The 20598-nt window shown below is 41.5% G+C and overlaps 1 protein-coding gene across 4 annotated transcripts in view; it reads right to left on the bottom strand.

The window, feature by feature from the left end:
- Positions 1–11030: 11030 nt before the first annotated feature.
- Positions 11031–20598, bottom strand: part of kiaa0895l — a 31684-nt gene continuing 22116 nt past the window's right edge. For all 4 annotated transcript variants that reach the window (XM_061975143.1, XM_061975142.1, XM_061975139.1 and 1 more), the window contains 3 exons: positions 17773–18078; positions 17497–17594; positions 11031–11393 (listed from right to left, as the gene is read on the bottom strand). In XM_061975143.1, coding sequence (XP_061831127.1) covers positions 11232–11393; positions 17497–17594; positions 17773–18078 — 566 coding nt within the window. In that variant the 3' untranslated portion in view covers positions 11031–11231. The remainder of the gene's footprint in view (positions 11394–17496; positions 17595–17772; positions 18079–20598) is intronic.

Below are 20598 nucleotides of genomic sequence, written 5' to 3' on the forward strand. Positions count from 1 at the left end.
TTCTTTGGATGTGATAAATGCCGAAGTTTTATTTACGGAGGCAATAATTGAGCATGGACTTCCAATCGCACTGGCTGATCACATGGGACAGTTAATAATGTAATGCAACCTTTAAAAATCATTACGCGGTGATCGCGATCCCAAAAATAAACTTTTCTTGCATGATAATGTCCAGAAAAATTCGCTTTATATTACTATAGAGTCCTTTTAACGAATGAGTTTGATGGTTTATCACAAACCTTAAATGAAAGAAGTCCTTTGTTCTCCTGCAGCATGGCCTTGCTTTGTGTTTGGTGCGCCATCCTGTCGGCTGTATTTCACAGCACGACATACTGTTAAAAGTGTTTATACTATTTATACTTTCAATTAACAAATTGAAGTCTTGTGAAAGGTTGACAGGATAACTGGCATTAACTGTCAAAATAATTTCAAACTATTGAAGTTAGCTTACAGAATAAACATGTCAATCAACCCATATGATTTTTGCTGTAATATTTTTGTTTTGAAAAGTCACTGTGACTGATAGAAAAGTGATGGTTTTAGCAACATTTTAACCTGTCTGAATGCTAATAATCATTTTGCGAGCAAGCAGGTAAGCTGCGCGGGCGGAGCGCGCGGAGTGACCCATGTTACGAGCCCCCGGCCACGGGGGTGGCGGGCAGGTAAGCTGCTTACCTGCTGCGCGTGACGCCGGCCGCGGCGAAAGCGGACGAGGCGGGGTGTCGGTGCGGTGGGCGCGGTAGTGACCCTGGACGTGCGTCGGGCCCTTCTCGCGGATCGCCTCAGCTACGGCTCCCGGTGGGGCCCTCTCGGGGGAAGGAGCCTCGGTCCCGGACCCCGGCGAGGCGTCCCTCCGCTCCGTAAAAGTGTCCATCTCTTTTTTTTTTTTTCTTCTGTTGTGGCATATGCTGCAGGTGCCTGCTCGTTTTTCGTATGTGGGTAACAACATTTAACTATGTATATATATTTCCCAATAGGTTTAACTGCCACCCGCAAAAAAAAAAAAAAAAAAAAAAAAAATCTAATTAATCCGCCCGACCCGACCCGACCCGCGAGAGGATAAAATCTTATTTTTTTAAATTTCATCCGCCCGATCCGCGGATAATCCGCGGACTCCGCGGTTGTGTCCGCAAACCGCGCATCTCTAATATCCACTCATGTAATTACAGACACGTCGGTGTGTTCATTGTTCATCGCTGTCAATAGTTTGTATTTTTACGATGTGTACATCACTCAGTCTTAGGAGTTTGGTAACTGTTTTCCCACTTGTTTATTAGAACAGTTTACTGGCGTCAATTTTAAATGGCCCCTAAGGATCAAAAGTATTAAGAAACGTGCGTATGCCAGCCATGAAGCACCGCATTTACAAATTATTTTGATTCTCAATTAGCCTAACTAGGTGTACTGTATGTAATGTATAACCATATCAGCATTGTTTTTAATATTAGATAAAACAAGGTCATAGATTATTATCAAGTACAGTGGGGCAAAAAAGTATTTAGTCAGCGACCGATTGTGCAAGTTCTCCCACTTACAATGATGACAGAGGTCTGTAATTTTCATCATAGTTACACTTCAACTGTGAGAGACAGAATGTGGGAAAAAAATCCAGGAATTCACATTGTAGGAATTTTAAAGAATTTATTTGTAAATTATGGTGGAAAATAAGTATTTGGTCACTTCAAACAAGGAAGATCTCTGGCTCTCACAGACCTGTAACTTCTTCTTTAAGAAGCTCTTCTGTCCTCCACTCGTTACCTGTATTAATGGCACCTGTTTGAACTCGTTATCTGTATAAAAGACACCTGTCCACAGCCTCAAACAGTCAGACTCCAAACTCCACTAACGCCAAGACCAAAGAGCTGTCGAAGGACACCAGGAAAACAATTGTAGACCTGCACCAGACTGTGAAGAGTGAATCTATAATAGGCAAGCAGCTTGGTGTGAAAAAATCAACTGTGGGAGAAATTATCAGAAAATGGAAGACATACAAGACCACTGATAATCTCCCTCGATCTGGGGCTCCACGCAAGATCTCATCCCGTGGGGTCAAAATGATCATGAGAACGGTGAGCAAAAATCCCAGAACCACACGGGGAGACCTGGTGAATGACCTGCAGAGAGCTGGGACCAAAGTAACAAAGGTTACCATCAGTAACACACTACGCCGACAGGGAATCAAATCCTGCAGTGCCAGACGTGTCCCCCTGCTTAAGCCAGTGCATGTCCAGGCCCGTCTGAAGTTTGCCAGAGAGCACATGGATGATCCAACAGAGGATTGGGAGAATGTCATGTGGTCAGATGAAACCAAAATATAACTTTTTGGTATAAACTCAACTTGTCGTGTTTGGAGGAAGAAGAATACTGAGTTGCATCCCAAGAACACCATAACTACTGTGAAGCATGGGGGTGGAAACATCATGCTTTGGGGCTGTTTTTCTGCTAAGGGGACAGGCCGACTGATCCGTGTTAAGGAAAGAATGAATGGGGCCATGTATCGTGAGATTTTGAGCCAAAACCTCCTTCCATCAGTGAGAGCTTTGAAGATGAAACGTGGCTGGGTCTTCCAGCATGACAATGATCCCAAACACACCGCCCGCGCAACGAAGGAGTGGCTCCGTAAGAAGCATTTGAAAGTCCTGGAGTGGCCTAGCCAGTCTCCAGACCTCAACCCCATAGAAAATCTGTGGAGGGAGTTGAAAGTCTGGGTTGCTCGGCGACAGCCCCAAAACATCACTGCTCTCGAGAAGATCTGCATGGAGGAATGGCCAAAATACCAGCTACTGTGTGTGCAAACCTGGTAAAGACCTATAGTAATCGTTTGACCTCTGTTATTGCCAACAAAGGTTATATTACAAAGTATTGAGTTTAATTTTTGTTATTGACCAAATACTTATTTTCCACCATAATTTACAAATAAATTCTTTAAAAATCCTACAATGTGAATTCCTGGATTTTTTTTTCACATTCTGTCTCTCACAGTTGAAGTGTACTTATGATGATAATTACAGACCTCTGTCATCATTTTAAGTGGGAGAACTTGCACAATTGGTGGCTGACTAAATACTTTTTTGCCCCACTGTATGTGTTCTTTTTAATTATTGAACTGCATATCAACCTCATGATTTCCAGGTGGTTGTTTGTATGTTGAAAACACAACAGCATACAAATACAATATTTCAAGTCAAAAACAGACACCAGAAATGCAGTAAACATAAAAGCAATGCTTTAAAGCTGGGAATGCTGCAAAGCTTATACCATTTGTTTGTCATTACCTGGTTTCCCCCACCGGTCTTGTGGTCTTCTGACCCAAAAGGACTGGTCTGATATGTGAAATGTGTCAATAAGCTGCAGGCACACATCATTAGCTCTAAGTATGATCTTCTATCAAAAGGCACAACAATGACACTTTTGCTCGAATACTCAAAACATCCTATAAATATTATACTTCAAAGTGTGAAAAAACTTGTTTGATGAAGTAAGTATGGTCTTGCCACAACTTTTACACCACTTTTCTCTAAAAACAACTAAGACAAACTTGCATGCATTTTTTTTTTCCTACTTTGCTGGTTCACCAAAAAGTATATATTTTAATAACATAGACCATATTATCATTACTACTGGGTCAATGACTTGATTTCCAAATTACATACTATATATTTTTATTACAGGGCTGGAATATATCGGCAATGAACGTACAAAACAAATAAATACATAATATAAAATTAAAATATTTAAAAAAAACAAAGCAAACACTGACCTACCATCAGTGAAAGCCAAAGCATTGTTTCCCAGATAGAACATGATAAAACGGTGGTTTCATGTGCACTGAATTCCAGTCTTCCACAAGCATTTGGACAAGAATAGCAACATCTTCAATGCAAAAGTTCTGGACAGTTCCTTTTAACTATATTCCAAAATGACAAAACAATTACCGTATTTTCCGCACTATAAGGCGCACCTAAAAACCTTCCATTTTCTCAAAAGCTGACAGTGCGCCTTATAACCCGGTGCGCCTTATATATGAACCAATATTGAGCCACAACAGGTCTCGCAACTACGGGATGCATAACGTAACCCCAGCCTCTACTGTAGCGTCTATTCTATGCGCCTTATAATGCGGTGCGCCTTATATATGAACAAAGTTTTAAAATAGGCCATTCATTGAAGGTGCGCCTTATAATCCGGTGCGCCTTATAGTGCGGAAAATAGGGTAACTTCTTCCCGTGGTAGACAAACAAGTGGTTTAGCACGTTAGCATGCAAGGGTTGTGATATTTATCCGTTTCGCATAAATTCATTTATTAATTCGATTGGGACTATCTGTGCATACAGCTTGTTGTTCCAACTTTGTGCAGTTGATAGCATCGTAACTCTGCTTTTTAACACACTTCATTAATGGGTGGTCTGCCAGAGAATAAGAAGACATTGCAAGACGGATCGGTGTTGCAAATTTTGCATCTTTTTTTCGCTATATTTAGTGAATATTCAGACCCATCTAGTGTTTTCCAAAAAAGTGACAAATCCAGCAAAATGTTTTGGTCTTACAGGAAACTAACGTAAAAGCATGTATCACTCTTCTCAATGAGCCCCACCAACATCTAAAAGCACTCAGTCTTGTGACATAAAAAACATGACTAAAAAAAACTAGTTTGCATAGTTTAATAGTTTGCATTATGGCCAATTATACAGGTAAAAGCCAGTAAATTAGAATATTTTGAAAAACTTGATTTATTTCAGTAATTGCATTCAAAAGGTGTAACTTGTACATTATATTTATTCATTGCACACAGACTGATGCATTCAAATGTTTATTTCATTTAATTTTGATGATTTGAAGTGGCAACAAATGAAAATCCAAAATTCCGTGTGTCACAAAATTAGAATATTACTTAAGGCTAATACAAAAAAGGGATTTTTAGAAATGTTGGCCAACTGAAAAGTATGAAAATGAAAAATATGAGCATGTACAATACTCAATACTTGGTTGGAGCTCCTTTTGCCTCAATTACTGCGTTAATGCGGCGTGGCATGGAGTCGATGAGTTTCTGGCACTGCTCAGGTGTTATGAGAGCCCAGGTTGCTCTGATAGTGGCCTTCAACTCTTCTGCGTTTTTGGGTCTGGCATTCTGCATCTTCCTTTTCACAATACCCCACAGATTTTCTATGGGGCTAAGGTCAGGGGAGTTGGCGGGCCAATTTAGAACAGAAATACCATTGTCCGTAAACCAGGCACGGGTAGATTTTGCGCTGTGTGCAGGCGCCAAGTCCTGTTGGAACTTGAAATCTCCATCTCCATAGAGCAGGTCAGCAGCAGGAAGCATGAAGTGCTCTAAAACTTGAAGGTAGACGGCTGCGTTGACCCTGGATCTCAGGAAACAGAGTGGACCGACACCAGCTGGACTGCTGCTGAGTGGTCCAAAGTCATGTTTTCTGACGAAAGCAAATTTTGCATTTCCTTTGGAAATCGAGGTCCCAGAGTCTGGAGGAAGACAGGAGAGGCACAGGATCCATGTTGCCTGAAGTCTAGTGTAAAGTTTCCACCATCAGTGATGGTTTGGGGTGCCATGTCATCTGCTGGTGTCGGTCCACTCTGTTTCCTGAGATCCAGGGTCAACGCAGCCGTCTACCAGCAAGTTTTAGAGCACTTCATGCTTCCTGCTGCTGACCTGCTCTATGGAGATGGAGATTTCAAGTTCCAACAGGACTTGGCGCCTGCACACAGCGCAAAATCTACCCGTGCCTGGTTTACGGACCATGGTATTTCTGTTCTAAATTGGCCCGCCAACTCCCCTGACCTTAGCCCCATAGAAAATCTGTGGGGTATTGTGAAAAGGAAGATGCAGAATGCCAGACCCAAAAACGCAGAAGAGTTGAAGGCCACTATCAGAGCAACCTGGGCTCTCATAACACCTGAGCAGTGCCAGAAACTCATCGACTCCATGCCACGCCGCATTAACGCAGTAATTGAGGCAAAAGGAGCTCCAACCAAGTATTGAGTATTGTACATGCTCATATTTTTCATTTTCATACTTTTCAGTTGGCCAACATTTCTAAAAATCCCTTTTTTGTATTAGCCTTAAGTAATATTCTAATTTTGTGACACACGGAATTTTGGATTTTCATTTGTTGCCACTTCAAATCATCAAAATTAAATGAAATAAACATTTGAATGCATCAGTCTGTGTGCAATGAATAAATATAATGTACAAGTTACACCTTTTGAATGCAATTACTGAAATAAATCAAGTTTTTCAAAATATTCTAATTTACTGGCTTTTACCTGTAGATTTTTTTTTAAAGATGTCTATTTTTTTTCTATTTCTATCTCAATGTTTTTGTGGCCTATGTCGGCCCATCAGCCCAATGATCCCTGCTTTGGAAAAACTCTGATTATTGTAAATCCTCCCCAAGCCACTGGCACTTGTTATTTTAAGGATGTGTGGCCTCGCTAGACTACAATATGAAGCATTCTTGGTGTCCTTTTTAAAGCGTTCTACGACATCGAAGCAATGCCAGCTAGTGTCAGGAACATTGAGTTTGACGTCACAAAGTTTTAAAAAATTGTGGAGTTTGCATGTCCTCCCCCGTGACTGCGTCGGTTCCCTCCGGGTACTCCGGCTTCCTCCCACCTCCAAAGACATGCACCTGGGGATAAGTTGATTGGCAACACTAAATTGGCCCTAGTGTGTGGATGTGAGTGTGAATGTTGTCTGTCTATCTGTGTTGGCCCTGCGATGAGGTGGCGACTTGTCCAGGGTGTACCCCGCCTTCCGCCCGATTGTAGCTGAGATAGGCTCCAGCGCCCCCCGCGACCCCAAAGGGAATAAGCGGTAGAAAATGGATGGATAATAATTGCATGGATAATGTGATTCTTAAATCAATAAGCAGCAGTTTATACAGCCATTTCAGTGGTAATAATACTACATTTAGGGTATAGTTACATAAAGGCCTGGGCTGATTATTACTCCAACAATAAATTAACTCTAATTGGTGACAAATTGCTGTGTGCAAAATGAACCCATCAACATGGTCAAAAGAGCCAGTATCATGAATTTGTTTAAAAGTAGCGACAGTTTTTCCAACTGTCGAAAAAACAGCACTTCAAAATGCCTAATATTTATTGAAGTGCAATTTTTGCTAACAGAGATTGAGAGTCATTTGTATTTTTATTGTATGAAAAATACTAATGACAACATTTTTTTGCGTTTGAAAGGGTGACTTACATTATTAATATTGTTGTATATTATTAGGGCCCGCACGGCCCATTGCAAAAGGACTCCCACAGGGAGTCCTTATGCAATGGGACATAAGGACCTATTGTTATTCTAAGGTTTTATTATTATTAGGGCCCGCCATGGCCCTTTGCAAAAGGACTCCCACAGGGAGTCCTTATGCAATGGGACATAAGGACCTATTGTTATTCGTCCGTTTTATTATTATTAGGGCCCGCCATGGCCCATTGCAAAAGGACTCCCACAGGGAGTCCTTATGCAATGGGACATAAGGACCTATTGTTATTCTAAGGTTTTATTATTATTAGGGCCCGCCATGGCCCTTTGCAAAAGGACTCCCACAGGGAGTCCTTATGCAATGGGACATAAGGACCTATTGTTATTCGTCCGTTTTATTATTATTAGGGCCCGCCATGGCCCATTGCAAAAGGACTCCCACAGGGAGTCCTTATGCAATGGGACATAAGGACCTATTGTTATTCGATCGTTTTATTCTTTCTTATTATTATTATTATTCTTCCGCAGCTTTGCGCACTACTTTGACCCCCTTAACATGCTTCAAAACTCACCAAATTTTACACACACATCAGTAATATACGGCAAAACTTTTTATCAAAGAACCAAACTTCAAAACTCAAAATTGCGCTCTAGCGCCCCCTAGGAAGAAAAAAAACTAGACTGCCTGTAACTCCCACTAGGAAGGTCGGAAAATTTTGAAACAAAATCCTCTATGTAGGTCTGACGTAGACCTAGTTCTCATAATTGTATGTCTTTGGGCTAAAATCAACAGGAAGTTGGCAATTCCCCCTTCAAGACAAAAAAGTACTAAAAACAGTCACTTTTGCCTCTTTGAGCTGTAATTTGACCCCCTTAACATGCTTCAAAACTCACCAAACTTTACACACACATCAGGACTGGGTAAAACTGTGATCTAATGAAAAAACCTAACCCCAAATCTAAAAATTGTGCTCTACAGCAATTTTTTAATAAAACGGACAAAAAACTGCTCCTCGGAAGAAATAAACTACAAAACTGCCTGTAACTCCCACTGGGAAGGTCGGAGAGACATGAAACAAAAACCTCTATGTAGGTCTCACTTAGACCTACATTTCATAAACTGACAACCCCAAGCTAAAATATACAGGAAGTTTGCTATTCCCCCTTCAACACAACATTTTTGTAAAAACCCGTCCCCTTTCTTCAAACATTATCTCCTCTGAGCGCGTTTGTTGTTTCGGCTTCAAACTAACACAGGAGAGAGATTGAACCCTTCTGATTAAAAGTTGGTGAAAGAGTTGTGATACCTGCTCCGGTTTTGATTTTATGACCCTTCAAAGACACGCTGCACTGATGCTCCTGCGGTGCTGTTTTTTTAAGATGGCTGCTCAAAAGCAGGAAGCACCAACGTGCCCACACAATGCAGACAAGGTAGGTACACTAGACAAAAGTCTTGGGACACTTCAGACTAAAAGTAGACAAAAGTATTGGGACACTTAGGACTAGCACCTGCCAAATACGCGGGCCCGTCCAACGCTGCTTGCAGCTTTAATTCTTTATTATTATTCTTCCGCCGCCTCTTTGAACACTAATTTGACCCACTCAACATGCTTCAAAACTCACCATATTTGACACACTCATCAGGACCTGCGAAAATTGTCTTTTAATAAAAAAACCTAACCCCAAAAATCTAAATTGCGCTCTAGCGCCCCCTAGGAAAAAAAAAAAACAGACTGCCTGTAACTCCCACTAGGAAGGTCGGAGAGACATGGAACAAAAACCTCTATGTAGGTCTGACTCAGACCTAACTTTCATAATGGTACATTCTCGGGCTAAAATCTACAGGAAGTTGGCAATTCCCCCTTCAAGACAAAAAAGTACTAAAAACAGTCACTTTTGCCTCTTTGAGCTGTAATTTGACCCCCTTAACATTCTTCAAAACTCACCAAACTGAACGCACACATCAGGACTGGCAAAAATTGTGATCTAATAAAAAACCTAACCCCAAATCTAAAAATTGTGCTCTACAGCAATTTTTTAATAAAACGCACAAAAAACTACTCCTCGGATGAAAAAAATTACACAACTGCCTGTAACTCCCACTGGGAAGGTCGGAGAGACATGAAACGAAAACCTCTCCGTAGGTCTCACTTAGGCCTACATTTCATAAATTGACAACCCCCAGCAAAAATCTACAGGAAGTTTGCTATTTGCTATTCCCCCTTCAACACAACATTTTTGTAAAAACCCGTCCCCTTTCTTCAAACATTATCTCCTCTGAGCGCGTTTGTTGTTTCGGCTTCAAACTAACACAGGAGAGAGATTTAACCCTTCTGATTAAAAGTTGGTGAAAGAGTTGTGATACCTGCTCCGGTTTTGATTTTATGACCCTTCAAAGACCCGCTGCACTGATGCTCCTGCGGTGCTGTTTTTTTAAGATGGCTGCTCAAAAGCAGGAAGCACCAACGTGCCCACACAATGCAGACAAGGTAGGTACACTAGACAAAAGTCTTGGGACACTTCATACTAAAAGTAGACAAAAGTATTGGGACACTTAGGACTAGCACCTGCCAAATACGCGGGCCCGAACAACGCTGCTTGCAGCTTTAATTCTTTATTATTATTCTTCCGCCGCCTCTTTGAACACTAATTTGACCCACTCAACATGCTTCAAAACTCACCATATTTGACACACTCATCTGGACCTGCGAAAATTGTCTTTTAATAAAAAAACCTAACCCCAAAAATCTAAATTGCGCTCTAGCGCCCCCTAGGAAAGAAAAAAAAACAGACTGCCTGTAACTCCCACTAGGAAGGTCGGAGAGACATGGAACAAAAACCTCTATGTAGGTCTGACTTAGACCTAGTTCTCATAATTGTATGTCTTTGGGCAAAAATCAACAGGAAGTTGGCAATTCCCCCTTCAAGACAAAAATGTACTAAAAACAGTCACTTTTGCCTCTTTGAGCTATATTTGACCCCCTTAACATGCTTCAAAACTCACAGAACTGAACACACACATCAGGACTGGCAAAAACTGTGATCTAATAAAAAAACCTAACCCCTAATTCAAAAATTGCGCTCTTGAGCAATTTTTGAATAAAACGCACAAAAAACTGCTCCTCGGATGAAAAATCTGACAAAACTGCCTGTAACTCCCACTGGGAAGGTCGGAGAGAGATGAAACAAAAACCTCTCTGTAGGTCTCACTTAGACCTACATTTCATAAATTGACAACCCCCAGCAAAAATCTACAGAAAGTTTGCTATTCCCCCTTCAACACAACATTTTTGTAAAAACCCGTCACCTTTCTTCAAACATTATCTCCTCTGAGCGCGTTTGTTGTTTCGGCTTCAAACCAACACAGGAGAGAGATTGAACCCTTCTGATTAAAAGTTGGTGAAAGTGTTGTGATACCTGCTCCGGTTTTGATTTTATGACCCTTCAAAGACCCGCTGCACAGATGCTCCTGCGGTGCTGTTTTTTTAAGATGGCTGCTCAAAAGCAGGAAGCACCAACGTGCCCACACAATGCAGACAAGGTAGGTACACTAGACACAAGTCTTGGGACACTTCAGACTAAAAGTAGACAAAAGTATTGGGACACTTAGGACTAGCACCTGCCAAAGACGCGGGCCCGAACAACGCTGCTTGCAGCTTTAATATTATGATTACAATTGTGTTTAATTTGGTCTTAAAATGATGCTGACAATAATATTGTTTGTCAGCAATAATTTGTGGAACAATCTGCCATCCAGCAAAGTGTGTAATGTGCCCAGGCCTAGTTTCACGGTATATTGAGGTAACATCATAGCAGGAACGAGTGAATGTGAGGTTGTGTGTAAAAAGCCTTACAGTCATGCGCTGGACAAAAGTAGTGTTTTTCCTCTCTTTTTGTTTGTATCATTCAAGTTCTAAAAGTTGCTCAGATAGAGCGGCGCTAATACTGAATAATTTAAGTGCTATTCAGAAGTGCCGCATAATAAGCAGCATCCAGGTGCTCATGGTAGCATGTGTTGCAATGCTGCATCGTCCAGTTTGTTGACAGCGACAATGTGATCCAAGTGTTGAAGGTAGCGGTCTTCATCTCGCATGAAATGTGGGATTCTGGCGTTCGTGGTCACTGCTAAATAGCGTAGCCTCTCCACATCTTCATAGGACACCTGCAGGAGTCAAGGTGGTCAGCGTAGTTGTGTGTTGCTATGGTTACTAATGTTAGCACAATGAACACGTGCTTTACGTTCACTTGTTTGGAAGAACCTCAGAAGTTCAACCAAGGAAAACAGATACAAATTCAAACCACAGGTTAAAAGCGTACAATATGTCATTAACAAATGTGTAATACAAAACCTTAATTTTACAAACTTGGCGCCCTTTGATAGCTAACTCTTCGCACACTTAGCAACGGTACCAGTATCATTCCTCTATTGCTAATACCGTATTCTTCCGACTATAAGTCGCAGTTTTTTTTCCATAGTTTGGCCGTGGGTGCGACGTATACTCCGGAGCGACTTACAGGTAAAAGCCAGTAAATTAGAATATTTTGAAAAACTTGATTTATTTCAGTAATTGCATTCAAAAGGTGTAACTTGTACATTATATTTATTCATTGCACACAGACTGATGCATTCAAATGTTTATTTCATTTAATTTTGATGATTTGAAGTGGCAACAAATGAAAATCCAAAATTCCGTGTGTCACAAAATTAGAATATTACTTAAGGCTAATACAAAAAAAGGATTTTTAGAAATGTTGGCCAACTGAAAAGTATGAAAATGAAAAATATGAGCATGTACAATACTCAATACTTGGTTGGAGCTCCTTTTGCCTCAATTACTGCGTTAATGCGGCGTGGCATGGAGTCGATGAGTTTCTGGCACTGCTCAGGTGTTATGAGAGCCCAGGTTGCTCTGATAGTGGCCTTCAACTCTTCTGCGTTTTTGGGTCTGGCATTCTGCATCTTCCTTTTCACAATACCCCACAGATTTTCTATGGGGCTAAGGTCAGGGGAGTTGGCGGGCCAATTTAGAACAGAAATACCATGGTCCGTAAACCAGGCACGGGTAGATTTTGCGCTGTGTGCAGGCGCCAAGTCCTGTTGGATCTTGAAATCTCCATCTCCATAGAGCAGGTCAGCAGCAGGAAGCATGAAGTGCTCTAAAACTTGCTGGTAGACGGCTGCGTTGACCCTGGATCTCAGGAAACAGAGTGGACCGACACCAGCAGATGACATGGCACCCCAAACCATCACCCAACCATGCAAATTTTGCATTTCCTTTGGAAATCGAGGTCCCAGAGTCTGGAGGAAGACAGGAGAGGCACAGTTGCCTGAAGTCTAGTGTAAAGTTTCCACCATCAGTGATGGTTTGGGGTGCCATGTCATCTGCTGGTGTCGGTCCACTCTGTTTCCTGAGATCCAGGGTCAACGCAGCCGTCTACCAGCAAGTTTTAGAGCACTTCATGCTTCCTGCTGCTGACCTGCTCTATGGAGATGGAGATTTCAAGTTCCAACAGGACTTGGCGCCTGCACACAGCGCAAAATCTACCCGTGCCTGGTTTACGGACCATGGTATTTCTGTTCTAAATTGGCCCGCCAACTCCCCTGACCTTAGCCCCATAGAAAATCTGTGGGGTATTGTGAAAAGGAAGATGCAGAATGCCAGACCCAAAAACGCAGAAGAGTTGAAGGCCACTATCAGAGCAACCTGGGCTCTCATAACACCTGAGCAGTGCCAGAAACTCATCGACTCCATGCCACGCCGCATTAACGCAGTAATTGAGGCAAAAGGAGCTCCAACCAAGTATTGAGTATTGTACATGCTCATATTTTTCATTTTCATACTTTTCAGTTGGCCAACATTTCTAAAAATCCCTTTTTTGTATTAGCCTTAAGTAATATTCTAATTTTGTGACACACGGAATTTTGGATTTTCATTTGTTGCCACTTCAAATCATCAAAATTAAATGAAATAAACATTTGAATGCATCAGTCTGTGTGCAATGAATAAATATAATGTACAAGTTACACCTTTTGAATGCAATTACTGAAATAAATCAAGTTTTTCAAAATATTCTAATTTACTGGCTTTTACCTGTATGTGTGAAATTATTAACACATTACCGTAAAATATCAAATAATACTATTTATCTCATTCGCGTGAACGACGAAGCAAATGGCAGCAATCGTCACTCACACGTCAACCAATAAGAATTCGGTGGGGGAGGGTCATGGCAGAAGTGCATTGTGGGTCATTGGATGCTAACTGCTATACGCTACTGCCGTAGCTATCAAAATGGATCACATCAACATTGGCGGTAACTTATAAAAACTGAGAAGGACTGAACAAAAATGGCACCGAAAAGAAAATCATATACTGCAGATTAAAAGCTAGACGTAGTGAAATATGCAGCAGAGAACGGCAATCGAGCAGCAGAAAGAAAGGATGCTAGCGCATACCACAGGCGACACCGGGGAGGAAGATTTCATCGGATTTAGCGCTCGGGAGTGACAGATTGTTTGGTAAACGTATAGCATGTTCTATATGTTATAGTTATTTGAATGACTCTTATCATAATATGTTACGTTAACATACCAGGCACGTTCGCAGTTGATTTGTGCGTCATATAACGTACACTTATTCAGCCTGTTGTTCACTATTCTTTATTTATTAGGGCCCGCAATGGCCCATTGCAAAAGGACTCCCACAGGGAGTCCTTATGCAATGGGACATAAGGACCTATTGTTTTTCTAAGGTTTTATTATTATTCTTTCTTTATTCTTCCGCCGCCTCTTCGAGCACTAATTTGACCCACTTAACATGCTTCAAAACTCACCAAATTTGACCCACACATCAGGACCTGCGAAAATTGTCTTTTAATATCAAATCAAATCAAATCAAATCAACTTTATTTATAGAGCACATTTAAAATTTACCACAGGGGTAGCCAAAGTGCTGTACAATGAGCAGGTTAAAAGATAAAACGAGTACCGAGCAAACACAACACAACACAAACAGAACACGATAAAAAATAAATAATTAAAATAGAATTAATAAAAAAAAAAAACTGCAAAAATCAAAATTGCGCTCTAGCGCCCCCTAGGAAAAAAAGAAACTAGACTGCCTGTAACTCCCACTAGGAAGGTCGGAAAGACATGAAACAAAATCCTCTATGTAGGTCTGACTCTGACCTAACTTTCATAATGGTACATTCTCGGGCTAAAATCAACAGGAAGTTGGCAATTCCCCCTTCAAGACAAAAAAGTACTAAAAACAGTCAGTTTTGCTTCTTTGCGCTGCAATTTCACCCCCTTAACACGCTTCAAAACTCACCGAACTCTACGCACACATCAGGACTGGCAAAAATTGCGATCTAATAAAGAAACCTAACCCCAAATTCAAAAATTGCGCTCTACAGCAATTTTTGAATAAAACTGATAAAAAACTGCTCCTCGGATGAAAAAAATGACAAAACTGCCTGTAACTCCCACTGGGAAGGTCGGAGAGACATGAAACAAAAACCTCTATGTAGGTCTTACTTAGACCTACATTTCATAAATTGACAACCCCCAGCAAAAATATACAGGAAGTTTGCTATTCCCCCTTCAACACAACATTTTTGTAAAAAGCGGTCACCTTTCTTCAAAATCTATCTCCTCTGAGAGCGTTTGTCGTTTCGCCTTCAAACTAACACAGGTGAGAGATAAAACCCTTGTGATTAAAAGTATAGATGGGATTTTTAATACCTGCTCCGGTTTTGATTTTATGACCCTTCAAAGACCCGCTGCACTGATGCTGCTGCACTGCTGTTTTTTTTAATATGCCTGCTTAAAAGCAGGAAGCACCAACGTGCCCACACAATGCAGACAAGGTAGGTACACTAGACTAAAGTCTTGGGACACTTCAGACTAAAAGTAGACAAAAGTATTGGGACACTTAGGACTAGCACCTGCCAAATACGCGGGCCCGAACAACGCTGCTTGCAGCTTTAATTCTTTATTATTCTTCCGCCGCCTCTTCGAGCACTAATTTGACCCACTTAACATGCTTCAAAACTCACCAAATTTGACCCACACATCAGGACCTGCGAAAATTGTCTTTTAATAAAAAAAGAAAACTGCAAAAATCTAAATTGCGCTCTAGCGCCCCCTAGGAAAAAAAAAAACTAGACTGCCTGTAACTCCCACTAGGAAGGTCGGAAAGACATGAAACAAAATCCTCTATGTAGGTCTGACTCTGACCTAACTTTCATAATGGTACATTCTCGGGCTAAAATCAACAGGAAGTTGGCAATTCCCCCTTCAAGACAAAAAAGTACTAAAAACAGTCAGTTTTGCTTCTTTGCGCTGCAATTTCACCCCCTTAACACGCTTCAAAACTCACCGAACTCTACGCACACATCAGGACTGGCAAAAATTGCGATCTAATAAAGAAACCTAACCCCAAATTCAAAAATTGCGCTCTACAGCAATTTTTGAATAAAACTGATAAAAAACTGCTCCTCGGAAGAAATAAATTACAAAACTGCCTGTAACTCCCACTGGGAAGGTCGGAGAGACATGAAACAAAAACCTCTATGTAGGTCTTACTTAGACCTACATTTCATAAATTGACAACCCCCAGCAAAAATATACAGGAAGTTTGCTATTCCCCCTTCAACACAACATTTTTGTAAAAAGCGGTCACCTTTCTTCAAAATCTATCTCCTCTGAGAGCGTTTGTCGTTTCGCCTTCAAACTAACACAGGTGAGAGATAAAACCCTTGTGATTAAAAGTATAGATGGGATTTTTAATACCTGCTCCGGTTTTGATTTTATGACCCTTCAAAGACCCGCTGCGCTGATGCTGCTGCACTGCTGTTTTTTTAATATGCCTGCTTAAAAGCAGGAAGCACCAACGTGCCCACACAATGCAGACAAGGTAGGTACACTAGACTAAAGTCTTGGGACATTTCAGACTAAAAGTAGACAAAAGTATTGGGACACTTAGGACTAGCACCTGCCAAATACGCGGGCCCGAACCAATGCTGCTTGCAGCTTTAATTTTAAATTGCCTTTCAAATGTCTATTCTTGGTGTTGGATTTTATCATATAAATTTCCCCCAAAAATGCGACTTATACTCCATTGCGACTTATATATGTTTTTTTCCTTCTTTATTGTGCATTGTCGGCCGGTGCGACTTATACTCCGGAGCGACTTATAGTCCGAAAAATACGGTACTTGCTAAACTCTAATTTTATGTCGACAAAAGCAAGTTGACTATTTATGTCGATGTTGACTTAAGTGGAGGAGTTCAAGTACCTCGGAGTCTTGTTCACGAGTGGGGGAAGAGTGGATCGTGAGATCGACAGGCGGATCGGTGCGGCGTCTTCAGTAATGCGGACGCTGTATCGATCCGTTGTGGTGAAGAAGGAGCTGAGCCGGAAGGCAAAGCTCTCAATTTACCGGTCGATCTACGTTCCCATCCTCACCTATGGTCATGAGCTTTGGGTTATGACCGAAAGGACAAGATCACGGGTACAAGCGGCCGAAATGAGTTTCCTCCGCCGGGTGGCGGGGCTCTCCCTTAGAGATAGGGTGAGAAGCTCTGCCATCCGGGGGGAGCTCAAAGTAAAGCCGCTGCTCCTCCACATCGAGAGGAGCCAGATGAGGTGGTTCGGGCATCTGGTCAGGATGCCACCCGAATGCCTCCCTAGGGAGGTGTTTAGGGCACGTCCCACCGGTAGGAGGCCGCGGGGAAGACCCAGGACACGTTGGGAAGACTATGTCTCCCGGCTGGCCTGGGAACGCCTCGGGGTCCCACAGGAAGAGCTGGACGAAGTGGCTGGGGAGAGGGAAGTCTGGGCTTCCCTGCTTAAGCTGCTGCCCCCGCGACCCGACCTCGGATAAGCGGAAGAAGATGGATGGATGGATGGATGGACTTAAGCAGGCACTTTGTAGTAAAAAGAAAAACAAAGTGGACCAGACTTGATGAGTTGGTCCACTTAAACGGGTTCCACTATAAAAAGTGCATCATTTTGTGGTAGTTACACAAGGAAAGTGTAAAATATGGCCAACAGTCTTTCAGACTTGTGGGTTTTCCTTTAACGAGTATCTATTCTAGTATTTTAGTGTCAATCAATCAGTTTTATTTAGAACATGTTAAAAAAACAAACATTTTTGCTCAAGTGATTAACCGTCCAAAAGGACTGGGAAGAAGCGGAGCTTGTCTGGTCCCACTCCTGTACCATATCCTGTGGATTGCTTACAGAAAGTTCTTACACTGACCTTTCCCAGGGAAGTCAACATCTTGAAGTCAATGTCCCTCCGATGGCCAAGTATCTTGAGGATCCCGTCCAAGTAAACCTGGTCTTTACTGAAGCAGCCTGTAAAGATTAACATGCCTGATTAGATGTAAAAAATCACAAGACTGATTTTAACACTTTATACGTGAGGCACAAAATTTTGGTCCGACTTGTTACATGATATTTAAGGACACGTCTATTGCTCACTACAGTGTGTGTGTGTGTGTGTGTGTGTGTGTGTGTGTGTGTGTGTGTTTACCGGGCTGCGACGTGTCCGTCTGTCCCCTCTTGGCGCGCAGGCAGTATTCCCAGCGGACGTCTGGATCCTTAACAAAGCGTGCAATGTGGCTGAAGAGCTGGCTGAAGCTCATTTTGCCGGCATGGAAAACCGTATAGTAAAGAAGAGCCGCACGCCAAAGGTACGGCTGTTTCCGTAGCAACACACTATGCAGGCTGGCTAGCCCTTCCTCAGTGGGGTTAGCCGGCTTGAGGCCAAACTGCTTCCTGCCGTCTGCAGTGGACCAAGGCTGAAGACTGTTGTTGACCCCTCGCAGATAATGTGTGCCTAAAAAAAGGTTGAATTTTAACACGTATCGACCTATTCCTGTAATACAAACTATAACTAAAATGGCAATCAGTACAACGCAAACCTATGCTGAGGCTGTATCATAAAATCAAGTGATACATTTTTTTCCTCATGAAACTTTCGAAATTAGATAAGGAACAACTGATTAGATTTTGGTCCTACTACTACGTTACCTACTACCAGAGGTGTGGACTCGAGTCACATGACTTGGACTCGAGTCAGACTCGAGTCATGAATTTGATGACTTTAGACTCGACTTGACAAAATGTAAAAAGACTTGCAACTCGACTTAGACTTTAACATCAATGACTTGTGACTTCACTTGGACTTGAGCCTTTTGAATTGACATGACTTGACATGACTTGCTACTTTCCCCAAAACCCAAAGATGGAAAAGTTATTCGGGAGCGCTCCGTATTTTTCATTGTGTACTTGTCTATCAGCGTTGCGTGTGTCAGCTGGTGTGGTCTCAGTACAACAGCCAATCAAATTAGATCTACTTTGTTTTCATCACACAGCATTCATCCAATCAAATTGCAGGCCAACCAACGAAGAAGACATGTCCAAACCACACGCCAGTGAACAAAAAATGATACCTAAAATAATTTCGTTTGGGTATAAAAACTACGAGGTGGTCAACACAAAACGGTTTGCAGTATGCAACACATGCGGTTCGAACATTACTGATGGAGAGGCAGCAACTTCCAACTTCGTCCGGCATTTGAAGTTGCACAAAGAACGGTAAGTTTTGAATGTAAGATAACGTTTATTGGCTAAGTAACGTGACTTTTATTTGCTGTGTAGTTAAATCAGTGAGGCTGTAAACTCACTGCTAACGTTATAACGTTATTGCAAACACGGGAATCTGTTGCAGTTCACTACCTTATTCATACTTTTTGTTCAGTGATTTTTTTTTAAGCAGGGTTACGTTAGTCAATATATCACACGTAACGTTAGACGGCGGTCAGCAGCACCGCGTATTTTAGCCACCTAAAAAAAGACAAAAATAGTCAAATAAAGGTCAGTTAAAATGTATACTATATTATGAATATGTGTACCGTTTTAGCTAGCTTTCTGACATACTGTTGGTTGTTTACCTCAGTGGTCCCCAACCACCGGGCCGCGGCCCGGTACTGGTCCGTGGATCGATTGGTATCGGGCCGCACAAGAAATAATTTTTTTTTTTTTTTCTTTTTTTAATTAAATCAACATAAAAAACACAAGATACACTTACAAGTAGTGCACCAACCCAAAACAACTCTCTCCCCCCTTTTGTTCTGGGCATTGAACATGAAGACTCTTCCTTCACTGTTCCGAGTGGCCATGAGAGTCTTGGCAGTGCCTGCCTCCAGTGCTCCAGTGGAGCGAGTTTTCAGCCATGGTGGCATCATACTACGCCCCCATCGTGCACAAATGACTGACAGACTCTTGGCTAATTTGGTCTTTTGCAAATGCAATGCAGCATAGGGCCCTGACATATAAAAAGTACAACTTTTTTGTTATGTTCACGTATATGTCATGTTTTTTCAATGTTAACACTTTTGTACAAATAAGTACATTTGCACTTTATTTTTCAATGTGTTTGTTCTGTAAAGGAATGAGTTAATGTTTAAAATGACTGGTTAATAGTGCTATTATAAAGTGCAATGTCAGCACAATTTTCTTTCCTGCAATTTAAAATGCACTTGTTTTAATAAATAAATACAGCGTTTGAAAAGCATACACAATCTGTGTTAATATATTAGTCTGTGGTTAAAAGGACTTGAAAGGACTCGAAACTCAAAATGCAGGACTTAGGACTTGACTTGAGACTTTCCAGTCTTGACTTTGGACTTGACTCGGGGCTTGCCTGTCTTGACTCGGGACTTGACTCGGACTTGAGGGCAAAGACTTGAGACTTACTTGTGACTTGCAAAACAATGACTTGGTCCCACCTCTGCCTACTACTACTTTTAGACGCGTGTGGATGATACTCCATTTCTTTTAAAAAGTTTTTCATTTCCATCTAACTCTCAGGAAATGTCAGAATTGGGGTAAGGAACAAATCCTTACATTTCTACCTTATGTTATGAGCTTCAAGTGTTTATGCTTGCAGTCCGCCTTCACTCACAGAGACAAATAGTGGATGACTGATAAGAGGCTTCACCTGTCTTGTTTTCACTGAAATTGTCGCTATTTTCTTATTTTTGGAAAACAGAATATAGGTCGGTTTGAATACTTGCTAAATGCAGTGACACATTTGCTTAGTTGGCAACTTGAATCCTTTCTGTTGTCGTCTTATTCTCTGGCTGACCATGTTTAAAAAGGGTATGTTGAAGGGGAACTGCACTTTTTTTTAATTTTGTCTATCATTCACAATCATTATGAAAGACATGCCGAAAGATGGATTTTTTAAATGAATTCTAACTTGTAAATAAAAGTCCACTTACAGCGGAGCCAATGGGAGGTCCACTATTTCACCCATAAAATCCAATAAATAACCATTCAAAAACCGTTAACA

Source organism: Nerophis lumbriciformis, linkage group LG15, assembly GCF_033978685.3.
Source record: "Nerophis lumbriciformis linkage group LG15, RoL_Nlum_v2.1, whole genome shotgun sequence".
NCBI lineage: Eukaryota > Metazoa > Chordata > Actinopteri > Syngnathiformes > Syngnathidae > Nerophis > Nerophis lumbriciformis.